The sequence below is a fragment of the Motacilla alba genome, chromosome 4, assembly GCF_015832195.1.
Source record: "Motacilla alba alba isolate MOTALB_02 chromosome 4, Motacilla_alba_V1.0_pri, whole genome shotgun sequence".
NCBI lineage: Eukaryota > Metazoa > Chordata > Aves > Passeriformes > Motacillidae > Motacilla > Motacilla alba.
Window position 1 is genome coordinate 10,959,381 of NC_052019.1, and position 15,393 is coordinate 10,974,773.

At 38.1% G+C, this 15,393-nt stretch overlaps 1 protein-coding gene across 9 annotated transcripts in view; it reads right to left on the reverse strand.

The window, feature by feature from the left end:
- Window positions 1-15,393, reverse strand: part of SORCS2 (sortilin related VPS10 domain containing receptor 2) — a 538,926-nt gene that overhangs the window by 79,288 nt on the left and 444,245 nt on the right. For all 9 annotated transcript variants that reach the window (XM_038134561.1, XM_038134560.1, XM_038134557.1 and 6 more), the window contains exons 8-9: window positions 13,158-13,247; window positions 3,206-3,385 (exon numbers count right to left, since the gene is read on the reverse strand). In XM_038134561.1, coding sequence (XP_037990489.1) covers window positions 3,206-3,385; window positions 13,158-13,247 — 270 coding nt within the window. The remainder of the gene's footprint in view (window positions 1-3,205; window positions 3,386-13,157; window positions 13,248-15,393) is intronic.

Below are 15,393 nucleotides of genomic sequence, written 5' to 3' on the forward strand. Positions count from 1 at the left end.
CCATTGCCACTCCCATCTCTAATCTAACCAAGCTCTAGGGTAACTTCTCCTCTCTAGAATATGGGACATAAGTGTTTGAATCTATCAAACACTGAAAGGTTATGAAAACATTTCTTCCAGCGTCTCAGTTAACTTCTCTCACTGCTGCTTTAAAAGATAAAAGCCAACCAGCACTTCACAGCAGTTGCACTTTGAATGAAAGGCATAAACCCTGCTTGAAATAATAAATAGGTTTCAGGCATTTATCTTCAGAGCAAGTTCAGTAACATCATGTTCAGAGTGGTGCATTAGCCTAAAGCCCAATAACTAACAAAAAATTATGGTGTGCAAAAAATGGCATCTTTAAAAAATCCCACCCCTGCTGTAGCATTTTCCATTTCATTTGTCCTGTGGCCTTATACAAATACACACCTGATTCTGTAAATACTAGAAATGAAGTGTGTCTAATGTATCTCCTGGATTAGACTGTGATGCCAAGGCACCCAAATTCTTCCGTACATTCTACTCCTTGACTTAGTTCCCTAATCTAAAACTGCAAGATAAGTACCTTTCTATCAAGAATGGAAAATATTCACATTAATAGTAAGTTTCCATAAGACATTTTAACACTGTGCAGTGCTCAGTTACTCTGATGAACAGTCCAGGAGCCACTCCTCATGTCCAGCTGAACATGAGGAAATTCAAAGCACCTTTCTGCTGATTTTTTTTAACTTTGAGCTTAGTTCTCATAGTATCTATTTTGTTAAACAGTTCAGGGGATAGTTGTTCCCCAGTACTCTTAGAAAAGCACTTTGTACCTTACAAAATTATTTTCTGAGACTTTCTGCTGTGATTCATTAATTGCTCCTTGTTACATTTCTGATATTCCATCCCATCAATATTCTGTTTAGTTGGTAGCAAGAAGCCCAGTTCATATGGTCCCACAGTGTTTATTAGCAGCAGTCGCTGAAATGCAGAAATTACTGCTATATATGTTTGTGACTAAAATTTAAATATATACAATTTGTTGCTTGGGGAAAAAAGGCATGAAGTGTACTGCAACTCATGTAGCTCTTAACTACATGAGGAGGGAGAGTAGGAACCAATGCAGAGGTATTGCATTAGTATGCCCCATTCTGCAAATATGCCTATGTCAAATTTGTGACTCCTTCACAATGGCAGCACTTAGTACAATTTCAAGGATATGCTCCTTGTATTCAGTCACATAATTCAAGAGCATGCTCCTTTTGGACAGTCATTCAGTGCTTAACTTTTTTTCTCTTGTCTTTTTTAAACAAGTATTTGTAAATTGTTCCCTTTTACATGCGCAACGTGAGAAGAAATATGGTGCAAAAAAAAGATAAAGCATATAAAAGAAAATGAATGCAGACAGGCAAATACCCATTAAAAATTTTATGGCAGATGTACAAGTAAGTGCAGTCAGAAGATAACAAAGATGAAGAGTAAAAATTTTAAGGAGAATTACACACTGTCAGAAAGAGAAATTTTCCACCACTGAGGACTGTCTCTGTGTTGCACTGAAGGTTACCCTTCCCAAGATGGGATATTTGCATTAAAATGCCCGAAAAAGAAAATTTGGATTAGATTAAAAAAAAAATCCCATCCTCAAGGGCTGCAATATGTGTTTTATTTATTAATAGTTTTATACTGAGTAAACAACCCACACATTATCATATAAGGTATCTAGAAGCCATCAGAGCTCTCCTATAAAGCGACTCAATTTCAAAAACAGCTTTAAAAAATTGAATTGTATGGCTCCACGTGTATTGTCCTTATCATGTGTACATTTCCTCTTAATGTAACCCTACAAATTGATCCAGCACACAATAAACTACAATTGCATTATCTAATATGCCCTCAATAACATTGGGAAATTATTAAACAATCAGAGTAACTGAATTAAGTTAATAATTCTTGTAGACAAAAGGATAGCCAGGGGTAGCATCTCTGTACAACTTATCTGAAATTACATGCTACAGGTGATGCAAGGAGTAGAGATTGCACCTGACTGCCTTTTAGCTTTGCTTGGTCACAGGGGTGCCCAAGAGTAAAATGCTGCAAATTAATGCTATCAATAAATCACCCTGTGGGAACGTGGCGACACACAATGTGCAGCTTCACTTATTAGGAAGCCTCATTTCTAAAAAGGTAGAGTCTAGAAACTAATCACCGGTAATGAGAGACCTTTTTGTTTTACCTCAGCCATTTAGAAAGAAAAAGCTAAAGAAAGATGGAGGAGATAAGGAGGAAGAAAACACTATCATTTTCCCCCACCAGGAAGAGTCTAATTACAGCCATTTAACAGTTCTGTCAGTGTGTGCCTTGTACCCAGAATTACTACAAACCTTTGCCAAAGAAGTCTGGTGCACCTTTAAAGTTTTGTTGTTTTTTTTTTTAAATTAACACCAGGCAAATGACATGTAATGGGACAAACTGAGTCAGCCAAAGCCAGTTGAATGTTCTGATAATGGCCAGAAAGAACAGAATCAGAGCAAATGTACACCTTATTACATTGAAATTCATTGCACTGAAATTCCATTCCCTAAACAGGAATGGAATTGATAACAGCCTGGGATACTCTTCCAAAACACTACAGTCTTTTATTTTGCCAAGTGCACTGATGTTAAAATACAAAATAGACTTGTTTACAGCCGAGTTGGTCTCATAGCAAACACTCTTTGCACAAGACACATACTGAAAGCAAGTGAATTTGCTGTCCAATATCGAATTTTGTTGGCTCTTAGCCTTTCAGAGCTGACACAACCTAGCACAAGCCTTGCAGGATTACTACTTAAAACCCTACTGGCTAAAAGGTGTCCTGCTCTTAAGTCAGGAAAAGCACCACTGAGTCACCTAGAAGAAAAAAAGCTGTACATAGACAGCTGCATAATAATTTCTTCAATAATAAATTGTGCTGCCAGATTCACTTTTCAATATCTTAAAAAAAAACTTAGCAAGCTTTGGATTTGCACATCCGTAGAACCCCATCCCAAGAATTTAGTACACAACACATTACTAGGACAAGAGGGAAACATGTAAGTAGTAACAATGTGCTACAAATAAGACAGAAATCCTAGACTTTCTATTTAAATATAGCTGTGAATATACATTACTTAAAATTAATTCTACTCATAATAATAATAATAATAATAATAATAAAAATCCTCCACATAGACTACACATAATGGGAAATACAAAGATCTACCTCTAGAATATCTATCAGGACATTCTCTTCTGGCTGCTTCGTGCTCCGGACGTTCTCCAGCAAGATGGAGTAGTAAACGCCTTGTGGGTCAGACTGGTACAGGTTGTATGTGTCTGTCTGGTACCACTCCTGTACAGCCACGAACACCTGGTTTTCATCTGTACTGATTATCTGTAAGTCCTGTAGAAAAATAAGATACATAATGACAAATTTTTTACATAATTTCTGTTTTACAAACAGTGAGTTGGTCAAGAGAGTTTAATACTGGGGGGAGGGGAAACATCTGAATGTTTAAAAACAGTAACCTCCCAAAATAATACTAATCAGCATGCCTATCCCAGTGCTCCAAAATAGTTCCTCACTGCCTGCTGACTGCAGTGCAAACCACCTTAGTGAAGAAAAAATCATGAATGTGCAATAGCTGTAATCTGCTTTGACTTCAGCAGGAAATGATTTCTTGAAAGGAAAAAAACCCAAAAAACCAAGTGACTGATTTCCAAGATCTGGATAAGAGTCAATGGAAGAATGAAACAACATTAACAAACCTAATCTAAAAAAATAATCTTCAAGTAATAGAGAAATGAAAATTAGCTTAATAAAAAAAAGCATAGCACAAAGAGGATCAGATACAACGTACAGCAGTTCACATAGTATATAGTACTTACCAGGCACACAGCTCATGAGCATTATAGTGGATTACATTAATTTGTCTATCTATGTCTACACAACCACTTAAATATTCAACAGTAATAACAGGAGAGTCAACATTCTGCATTCATTTCCCAAGAATTTCAGCCATGGATACTGCTACAGCTTGCTTTCAGTTTTCCCAACTTCTTCACTCCAAATGTCTCAGACAAAAAAAAACAAAAAAAGCACAGCTGGGGAAAATAATTTAACACTAATATTAAACAGAAGAAATAAATCAGGAAGTAGCAACACTGACCTAAACTTAGGAAAGAGAATAAAGGGACATGAGTTGGCAACATGATAGGGCAGCACAAAGGCAGATGTTGGGGCTATGTAAGAAATGACATCAAGTCACAGAGACTGGAAGCTTGTAATGACCTTGGTACTTAACTGGGATACTGCATTCAGTTCTGGTCACCTTATTACTGGAAAAGTACTAAGGCAGTGGAGTGAACATTGAATAAAGTTACCAGAATGGCAAGACGATATGAATTTAGGATGAACTGGCTTAAAAAAAAAAATCGAGAAAACAACTTTGTAGAACTCAAGGAGACAAACCAAATTCATAAGAATCCAGTTAAGACTGAAGAAAGAGTGAGTAATAGAGGAACACTGAGTACTCAGCAAAGCATGGCAGCCACACTGTAGGCAATCTGCACAGTGACTGAGACACTTAGATTAAAAAAAGGCATCTACAGAAGTAAAATAATGCAAAGGAAAGATTTTTAATATGAACAGAGGAGGGTTATTAAATACTAATAGTTTAGTTATATTTAAAGCATTTTTGCATATGTGACACATCTCAGCACAAAAGAATCTAACTGAAGTTTCCTATCAATGGCAGTTCAACGCTGTTTCCAAAGATTGTGGTAAAGTAGATTTTTGTTTGGCATCCCAGGAATAGTTTTTTGGGGGTTTTTTTTGTTTGTTTTTTTTTTTTTTTTTGGGTACTGAAAAATTACTTGAAAGCAGAGAGTCTGCCAGAAATACCAGCAAAACACAGCAACTGATTACTACAGGTTCTTTTAAAAGTCTCTTTAATGTACAGAATGTTTCATTTCCTGCCTTAAACCAGGGCAACATGAGACTTGGTTGCCCACATCACACCACATGGAAAGTTCCCATGACTATCTGATAATAAGGATGGAAGCAAAGCAGATTCAAAAAGAATAAAGAAACATTTTTTTAATGTGAAAACCCCTGGAAAACCCTTAATCTTCCACAAAGCCAGGAGCTTTCTGCAAAATTAACAGCTACATTATTACAATAAAACATTTATACAGTGTCACAGACAAATGCAAACCTCCAGGGAATGTAGGCAAGGCACCTTCCCTGCCCCCATGCTGTCCCACTCCATGTTTTCCTGGGTGAGGTGGCAGCAGTTGCTTGGGTGGCCCTTGGTGACAGAGGCAAGAGCTGGGGGACAGGCTCAGCTCAGGGTCTCCCATCCCAAGATGGGGTAGGAGCAGCCGAGCCATCAGAAACAACATGCAAAGAGCCAAAACATGCAGTGCACGAGGACAGGGAGATTAATTTTGGGCAGACTGTGGGGTCATGTGAGGGAAAGAGAGGTTGGATGCAAAAGTTTACTCAGCAAAACAGAGTTCACTTTCCTCTTGGCAGTGGCTGTTACTAATAAAGATGTTTGTCCTCTCAGGTTGCTGGTTGGCAACTTTGCTGAGGCAAGAGTTTAACAGATCCTGGTCTTAGCAAGTGAAATTACCCTTGCACTGCCTTGAACTTTGTTCCTTCCTTTCAGAATTTACGTTTTCAGATTTCCAGTTCAGCCTTACAGCTATTTTCCTTTCACAGTGATTTCTTTTCTCTCAAGAAACAAAGCAGTCCTTCAGTTATACTACCTTGCAACAATCCTGTGCAGCATTTCCTGCCAAGTGCTTTCTGATACTGGGAAAAGTAATTGACAACGTGAGGAAAACTGCAAATTTCGTGCCCATTTCTTCAACTTATCTTTCAAAATCCTGGATGACACTATCTGCTGAAAATCTAGTTAAAACAAAGGTAAATGGTCATGTCACTCTTCTACTATTCCTATACCGAAAGGTGAATTTTAAAAAAAGGAACTGATTGGCAAATACAGGGGATGGGTTCCATTCCTTCATCCCAGGTACCCTCCACTGCTCAGCAGGTGAGAAGCACATGGAGAGGGGACATCAGCAAATATTGCTAGGCCTAAGAGTTACCTAAGAGCTAACTAGAGTTAACTAGAGTTTACTAAGAGTTAACGAAGAGTTAACTAGAAAGGATGTCTGAGGAGAAAAAAAAATCTCGATGCACGTTTTTACTGCTTTATCTAATTCATGGACACAGTCACAACCTTAGGCTGTAACCTCAGCAGATCCTATAAGGAAAGCATTTATTCTTTTATGATTTCATGCTTGGACTACGGCAATTGCCTTTTGCTGGACCTGCTGCTTTGTCTCTCTACATTCTGCAAGCTACTCAAAGTGCCATTGATCATCTCCCCTTTCTGTAATTATGCTATTCACACAAAATTTATTCAAATTCATTTATAAAGACTTTCTTTACTGATGTTAGAGATCTTCCAGCTTTGGAATGTTCCTTATTGTCTCTATTCAGATTTTTGGTATGTCCAGGATGCATTTTCTAACACATTCCGTATTTAAGATCTTGTGGTTTTCTTTCACTTCCATGCTGAAATGAGAGTCCATGCCTTTCCAGATGCCCCAAGGCAGAACCTTCTCCCCAGTCTGCCATACAAACCATGCTGTTTCCTCTGTGGTATGTTCATTTCTCCATGGGCATCCCTTCTCTTATCTCTACTACTTTACTTTTGCCCTCTCAAGTCTGCTGTGCCTCCTCTGCTCTATCTCTTACTGACCCAAGTGTCTGTGCTCTTGCCATTTTCACTTTTTTCTTTCTCTCTTTGTTTTTGCAAAGCTCGCCAATGTCAGTTGGTATCAGCCATAAACTGTAATTCCCAAATCCCAGTATTCTCCCTTTATCTCTTCTTAGGCTGTAGGTTTTTGCTCAGTTCTGAGGCTCTACAAGCTGCATTGTCCAAAACTTCTTCTTGTTTTTGTTTTTGTTTTTTTAAAAACCTCTAAGCCCCCATGAGATTTCCCTGTTTTGTTTACTAAAGTGCTTCTTGTGCACTGTATTTTGCAAATTCCTTTGTCACAATTCTTCCTTCATCCTTCCCTCTTCACTGGGACATATTAGACTATACACTATGCACAGAAATCTGTGTATTTATCATTAAAAATCTGTGAAACTACTCATAGGTCCAAAGCAGTGAACCAGCCCATGGAATTAGAATTAAGGACAGCTGGAGATCTGTTGAATCAGAATTACTTTTTCTACAAAAAATGCTAAACAATCCTGATCAAAGACTTCATATTAAAATTTGGCATGATTAAGTTAGGCATCTAGTGACAGGTCATGTCACTCCTGCTCTCTCAGGGACTTGTAAGCTGCTATGTTTGTACTACATCAATAGCAGAGAACATAATTAACAAACAAATAACACAAAGAGAGTTTCAAAGTGATACCCAAAATAATTAGGCTTTTACAGAAGGCCAACTTATGCCAAAAGATGAGCACCACTTCAAAGAAACTCCATATCACATGGAACAGACACGGTCTGTTAAATAAATGAGTCTGAGGGTGTACACAAGGCATTGAAAGAACTGGGCATGCTCAGCCACGACCTGGAGCACAGGCATCCAAGAACTCTTCCAGCAAGTACACAGACACAATCAGATATTTCCTCCTGAAAACACTGCTTAAAAATTATTTCTTTACTTCTAACACAGAGATACCAACAGTCTTTCCATAATTAATTATCTGCTTTTAATGCAGTCAAGTCTGTTATCACATAAAGCTGAATGAACACCCTATCAAAAGTTGGTCCAAAAAGCCTAGAGCTATTAAACAGAGTTGGGATATGGGGGAGTTCTGGATAGCAAGAAAGAAGGAAAGAGGTTTAAAGGAGGAAGAGAAGAGAAATGAGTTGTTTTCATTGTATACAGACACATATCATCCACATTCAGTAACTGACCAGTCTATAAGTCTGCAAATACTTTACAGAATTTTATATTCAAGAAATGCTCAGTATGGTTTACCATATTACTAACTGTGATAAGAAACTCCATGACACAAATAGGTACAATTACAGCCTGAAGACAGAAGGCTATAAAAGATGACAAATATTGTACAGCTGGCCAGTGCTCCTTTGTCTACAATGTGCTGATGACATAGAAAGTGTCATTCAAAATTCTTGGGGTTTAAATCTTACAACTTTTGGTCAGATGCCAGAATTCTGCCCCTTTGCAATCTTTTGATGCTGTGCTTGAGCAAAATGTTAACATGAAATAAGCAATGTATTAAACAGAGAATGGTGAGGAGTAAATGTATCAGTAGTGGAACAGATCTAAGGACTCAAGGCTCTGTAGCCTCAGTCTTGACCTCTAGATGTACCACATTTATACTCCTGTAGTCTCTCAAGCACAGTCAAGGTAACTGGATGGCACATATCCCAAAGATAATCCTCCTAATCTTCCTTGCCTGGCTGAGGAAAAAAAGTTCATGGAGAGAAATCAGTAAGTTGCACAGTGAAGAAAAGAACAGTTCCTTGAATCCTCCTCAGATGGATTTGTACACCCAGCGACTCAGACAACTGCTATAGCTCAGGTTCACTGGCTGCTGTGGTGACACTGCTTGGAAAAGGAATATTTCCCCTGCAGCAAATGCCACTGCCACCTGCATTTCTACTTTGTTCCCTCTTGTTCTTTGCTCAACAGCCATTCCAGTGGACTTTCAGAAGAATGGAGCTGCCACTTAAAACAGGGGAACAACCTCAGCTAAAGCCTTCCAGGGTGGCAAGTGGTAGAGGAGGTGAAGGGGCTTCCCAAGTAGAACAAAAATTATTGGGAGACTAAGAGCCTTGCTAAATAAGCTGTCACAGACTCAGTAGTTTGCAATCCAATCATCAGGCAGTCAAATCCTTAGAGAACATCACACAAAAGGGTAGCGGGACTCTTTTACCATTTCTGCTGTTAATGGATAGGCCCATTTAAGGATTGTCTTAGCTCTATTATTGAATGATACAGACAATTTCAGAAGTAAGTCTATGGTTAAAACAGCGATGTGTATTCAGACTGAAGCCAGGAAGGGGTAGGCATGCTTTGAGGTGACTAGGTGATAATCAAACAGAAAGAATGCATGGATCTGCTAAAAGGCATCTATGGGAGATTCATATTGCCATGAATAAAGTAAAGACTTCAACCTATTTCTAAGGCAATTGGATTTTTTTCTTCTTTTGTTTTTTGCTCACTCTTACCCTATACTTGCATTTATCCTGGTTACCTGAAAAGTTTTACATTATTGCCTATTTCACAAGATAGAAAATAGATATAGAGATTGAAAAAGATGAAAAAAGCTTTCCCCATACTATATGTTTTCAGAACTAAACTTTCTGAATTGCAGCAGGATACAACAAACAATAGAGCTCTTGCATCATTAAGATTTTGTAGGAGGCATGAATGAATGCAGAATCAATCAATGCCTTGTATCAGTTCTTAAAGGGAGATTACTATCAATGGAATTTATTTAGGACAGATGGGAAGAGGACTCAGAAAAATTAAATTATTCCAAATTGCAATAGTAAAATTGCCATAATTTGTAGCAGTTTCTTTGGCTTGGTCAAAAATTTTGTTAACAATGTTTTTTGCTTTAACTCTCAGAATGAACTAGTTCCCAGTTTTATTGTTACCCACATCAGAGCATGACTCAAATACCTGAAGGACCAGACCTAAGGTACTGCTCCTCTCTCTCCCTCTCCAAATTGCACTTCTCAAGGAGAGGGCAATCAGAGCTGCAGAAACTTGTGTAATACAAGTGTGCTGACAGTCTGGATGGGGCTTTAGCCCGTCCCCCTGGGCAGATTTGCCCTCCCAGCAGTGGCAGCTGAACCTCTGCTCCATGCTGAACACAGCCCAAAGGGGATTAATGGATTCTCTGGGAAACTCCTGGAGGCCTAACTAGCCAAGATGACACACAAATGCTGTCCTGCTGCCCTTGGCTTGATTTTGGTATTCACTGCCTATGAGTTCCTAACTTCTGATCTAGTTTTAGCAGCACAGAACAAGCAATCTTGGTAAAATGGAATACCATATAAAAACCAGTTCAATTTAAAAACAAAAGTTTAAAAACAGTAATTTGAAAATTCCTCTTCTGTTTTGGGGAGCATACAAGCAACCTCTGATATGGTCTCACCAGTCTTTGCTACCACCTTTCCTGGCAGCAGCCAGCACTTGTCAAATGCAGGAGACAGCTGTGGGATTCCATGTAACATCAGTATCAAACACAGTGTTATAAAAAGTAAAAGATCTCTCAACAGCACAGAAGAAAGGGCAAAAAAATTATTTGAATTCTGATGGTCCCCAATGGCTCTGCTGTCTGTACACACACAGAGCTATGATGTGTTACAAAAAGGTGATCTCAGTGGCACTCTGGAGCTGGAGCCCAGAAGCTTAACAAAGGTAAAGCTTGGCTGGAAGTTGCTTTTAGCAGCCTTTTATTCACAAGTAAGGAGGACTGTAGGTATGTCCAAAGACACACTACCCTTTTCTAGGTTTGTCTTTGGGGATGCATTTGGACAAACATAAACACAAACACAAATGCAAACAATATAAAAAAAAGATAATAACTTCTTTGCAGATTTCCAACCTTTTCATATTGAAAGGAAAATGAGACGTCAAAAACATTTTGCAACTATTCAGTCTAAAACTGCTCATTCTATCTCTATATGCAAAACATCGTGAAAGGAATCTATGCAGCAAAAGAATAACATCTGAAGAGCCCAGCCCCGTTCCCTAAGGCTACAGGTTGCATTTTGGCACAGCTCTCCTGATCTTGTTAGACACAGCCTTGAGCAGTCTACAGCATCTTCTGACTTGGCTATAGTTTTCCTTCCCTGTTTACAATTATCACTCAAAAATTCTGTACAGAGACCGCTTGGAAAGAGATTTTTTTGACACCTCATTTCATGCTTTCGAGAAAAATGAAATATAGCCTGTTATAGTCATGCTTCATCTCCTGGTTAGGCAAAATCTATCTAATATTTAAAACTCTCTGAAACTCAGATTTTTCCAAAGCTATTGGTTTTAATCAATCTTAAAAAAAAATCCTTTGTAAATTCATCCATTCTGTTTATCTCCTACCGCCATAAAAGAAGCAGCTCCAACGTCACATGTTCTAAATGTACATTTAATGTGCCAGTGTCTTTACTGATATCCTGTGTCTTTGCAAAGTTCCATGATCCAATTCTACTGCACTTGGATGATTCTCATTGAAATATAGCACTGTGAAAAATTTCAGAGCTGTGTTCATATTTACTTCAGTATGTAAAATTTCAGTTGTAATGTGAAGGTACCAAATCACTTAAAAAAAAAAGTCTTTCTCAGAAAGGTTAAAATCATTCACATTCACCACTATTTTAAACGCATGTCTGGCTTCCAGGCCCTCCTCCTGAAATTTTCAACTCTATTTTGTGCAAATACCAAAGAAACATCTCCTGGAAGCAATGTCAAAATGCTGAAGAGATAATATTTATTTTATTCCTCTTGTTGGGTATTGTCACAAAAAAAATCCTTTTCAAAATGACATAGTCAACCTGTTCCTAGGTAGCTATAGACTCTATCCAAAATGAAACCATTAACTTCTAATTTATTTATTCTGTCAGGCCTGGGGTAATCCACTTAGCGAGGAAAAAAAAAAAAAAAGAAAGAAAAATAAACAAAAGCCATTTTTTCCAAGGCAAAAAATTGAGCATGCATCACTATTTCAAACAATCCAGACTCCACATGACAGAAATGCCAGGGAATTGTGACTGACACTTTATGAATGTGTCAGAAGCTCCTCGTTTACACTCTGCTTCCCTGCCTTGCTCAAGCTTAATTGCTTATTTGTGTCCCAGTGCAGGGTTCAATGGGCTGCAGTCCCTTGAGGTGTCCATGTTTGGCATATTTTAACCTTCAAAACCTGGATATTCTCCTGCTTTCCTGACTACAATTTCCCCACAAGAACGCATAAAGGCTGCCTTGAAGGCCTGAAAAACACAGACATAACTTTGTGTTACTGTTGGTCTATGTACCTGTCTTTGACCACACATTTCCTGACAAGGTACAGGCATAGAGAGATAGATATTTCTGTAGTGTTACTAGGAACATATCCAAGTTTCAGATTCTTGTTCAACTAATACCTGAGGATTTGATCTGAGATTCTGGTAATATGAAGTAATTTAAAATTACTTCAGACCACCATTTATACTGACATAACAAAAATCTAAGATGAAAAAAATCTGATATTAGATTGTTTGCTTTATAAAAATAACAGCAAAAGGAAACAAATTGTACTCTAAGGTCTATCCTTAGATGAGCAATTAATTTAAGTAATACAATTCAAGGCATGCAAAGAAAACAAGTTCTCTGCTAAGTCAGTGGTAGAATCACATGAAAAAGCAGGAACCTCATGAGACCTCCAGATCAGCCTCCTGCTGGGAGCAGGGTGCACCGTAAGGTCAGGGCTGCTTACTGAGGGTTTTATCCAGCTGGATCTTTCAAACTTCCGAGTTATTTTTCTTCAGGACTGCAGAAACCTTCTAACTGTAAAGTTAGGAAATACACTGTGTGCAGCACAAAAAATTCAACTGCATCAGTTAGACCATACTTAAATTTCTGTGCTTAATTGCTGATTTACTATGGAAACACAGAAACAGCATCACTAGGACGATATGGTCAACTGAAGGAAACTCTAACCAAGTCTTACAATTCCATTGAGCAGTGAAAGTCCATACTGGGATTCTTTAATGAAATAGAGAAACACCAAGTAGCAAAATTCACTTCTATTAGTATTCATGCTTGTACCAGAAAACGCCATGTGGAATTAAAATATAATTGATTCTTGAAAGAACACTTGCTCTATACCTTTGCATTGCCATTGGGTGTATAGCACTGCCTCGTGGAAGCAAAGCTCATCAACTTGCAGATCCTGATGACAAATAAGCTGTTGTACATTACTCCCCTCAATGGTTTATGAGTACTACATTAATGGAATAAAAATAAAAGTAGTATTCAAAATAAAAATAAGGATTCAAAAATCCTTACAAGGAGAAATTTTGAACTCAGGATAAAGAGGATTGAAAAAGAGCAGAACAAAAATAGTTTAGGTAGAAAGAGAAGATGACAAATGCAAAAAGAGAAAGAAAAGCATGCGCACTTACTTTTGGCAATGCATATTTTGGCAACTTCATCTGAACAAAGCCATTTCGACGGTACGACACGTAATACTTGGTCCGATTTGCTGATGTTGTCTACAGGAAGGAGAAACAGAACTCTGTGACAGCTTATCTAAATCTAAAGAACCTTAGATGGAAGACTGTTTTGCATTTAAGCTGTAATTGAAATATGTAGTCATTACTTTTAATGCAACGTTCCAAAGTACCAAAAGGAATATTCCAAATAAACATCAGTAAAAATTGTCAACTTGCAACCTCTCCTGGATATTCTAATCAGAAATGTAACACCAACGTGCTGGTACATAAGTTGGCATAATTCCAACTAAACCTCTGAGCACCACCAGATAATAATAGCAAATAAAACTCAGCCTTTGGCAATATTTCACCTTTTTTTTCCACATTGAGACTCATCTTCTTTCTTTGACTTGGGAAATCCATTTAAAATCCTACCCCAGTCTCACTGTTTTTCTCCTAAATTTTTGTGTTTAAAAAGGGAACATGATTTGAAAGACAGCCTATCCTGAAACATGAAAACTTGATTTGGCTTGGTAAAAATAAAGTTGATATATGACAGCTGGTCCACATGCCTGAATATTTTAAAGGTAAGAAAGTATTTAATATTGTATGCATTTTTTTGTGGTATAAAGAATGTGATGCCTTTAGGAATGTGATTTATTAAATGATGATGGATCAAACCAAAAACCTCATCATTTGCTTAACTAGTGCTAAATGGCAGTCTTACCCATCTGTTCACAGGCTTTTTTTAAATGCATGTTTTAACATCATTCATTTAAATGACTGGCGATGATGCAAGGCAGAGGAAAATTGGACTTGAAGCACATAGACATGTCAAGCCTCACTGGTATTAAAAGCTGGTCTGTGCTTAAGAACAGCGTTGAAACTTTAATCCTCCTACTAAAATCACCTCTGAAACTGTCTGACTGTCAGTGCAACTTGGGAAAAAAATTAGTATTAGAAAGTTTCTGATCTTTGTGGATATATGCATACTAAAGAAACGTGGTTGAGATCTTCCTCTAAGATGGTAAAAATCTCCAAGATAGATTTGGGCCAGTGCAGACTGCAACACTGTGATTCACATCTGCACAGCTCAGGGAATAGGAACAATGCCAGGGGCAGGGAGACAGTCTCAAACTCTCCTGTTTTTTTGCACAGAGGATTCTGTCCCATCCTCTTTCTGACACGCATTGCTGTGATATCATGAGGAGTCCTTGGTCTGATTATAACTTATATAACTATACTTTAGTGTAGTGATAAAAGAATTTCCACATGGTTTCAGAAGTATGCTGTTTCTCAGATGTGCAGCTGGTGTGTGGTTTCACTGGAACAGGAAAATGCTGTGCCTGCCTCACACCTCTGGGGTGCTGTGCTTCAGATGTGCCTACAGGATCCCAGAGTCACCTTCTATCCTCCAGTAATACAGACATGGCTGACTGCAAACCAATTTAGCAATAAGATATACATTACATACTGTGGTTTACTGCAGAAAACATTAGAGATGTTTCCCCTTTATGTGGAACACATGAACATCTCATCTACTGGCACTGATGTGTCTCAGATCTAGAGAGACCAAATTACCAAAGGCGTCATTGAGGACCAACTGTCTGTTACTTATGTGTACATTTCCCCCTTGCACTCCATTTGGTGTCTGCTCATGTCTGTCATGAAAGGGAGTAACAGCTCAGGATGCAGTTGTACACAGCATCCAGCAAAGCAAAATGCTTGATGAGGAAGCAGCCAGTGTTCTGCTGAGCCCAGCAGTCTGGAAGTTTGCATGGTGGGAAGCAGTTCTCAGTACCTACACACTATGAAATGGAATTGTAGACTGTACCTGGGGAAGCCACAGATGATAACAGCTTTGAGCAAAATGCCTGCCATGAGTGCTAGATCTTACCTGAGAAATGCCTACTTTAGTCCAAAAGTTCTTTCCCGATGCCATTGTTCGTGTTTTAGTTTTGGGTTGTGTTTTTTGTTTTCTTTTTTTTGTTATTGTTGTGTTATTTTTTTTCTTTCGGTTGGTGCATGGGTTTTGTTGGTTTTTTTTTTTTTTTTTTGTTTGGTTGGGGTTTTTTTCTGGTGTTTTTTTTTTTTTTTTTAATGTTAATTCTTTAAGCTATGTAGGTCCTTGAAACCACTATGTCAAACAAGAGAAGAACAGATCCTTTGTGACCCTACTAATGTACAGGTCCTTGTGGAAGAAACA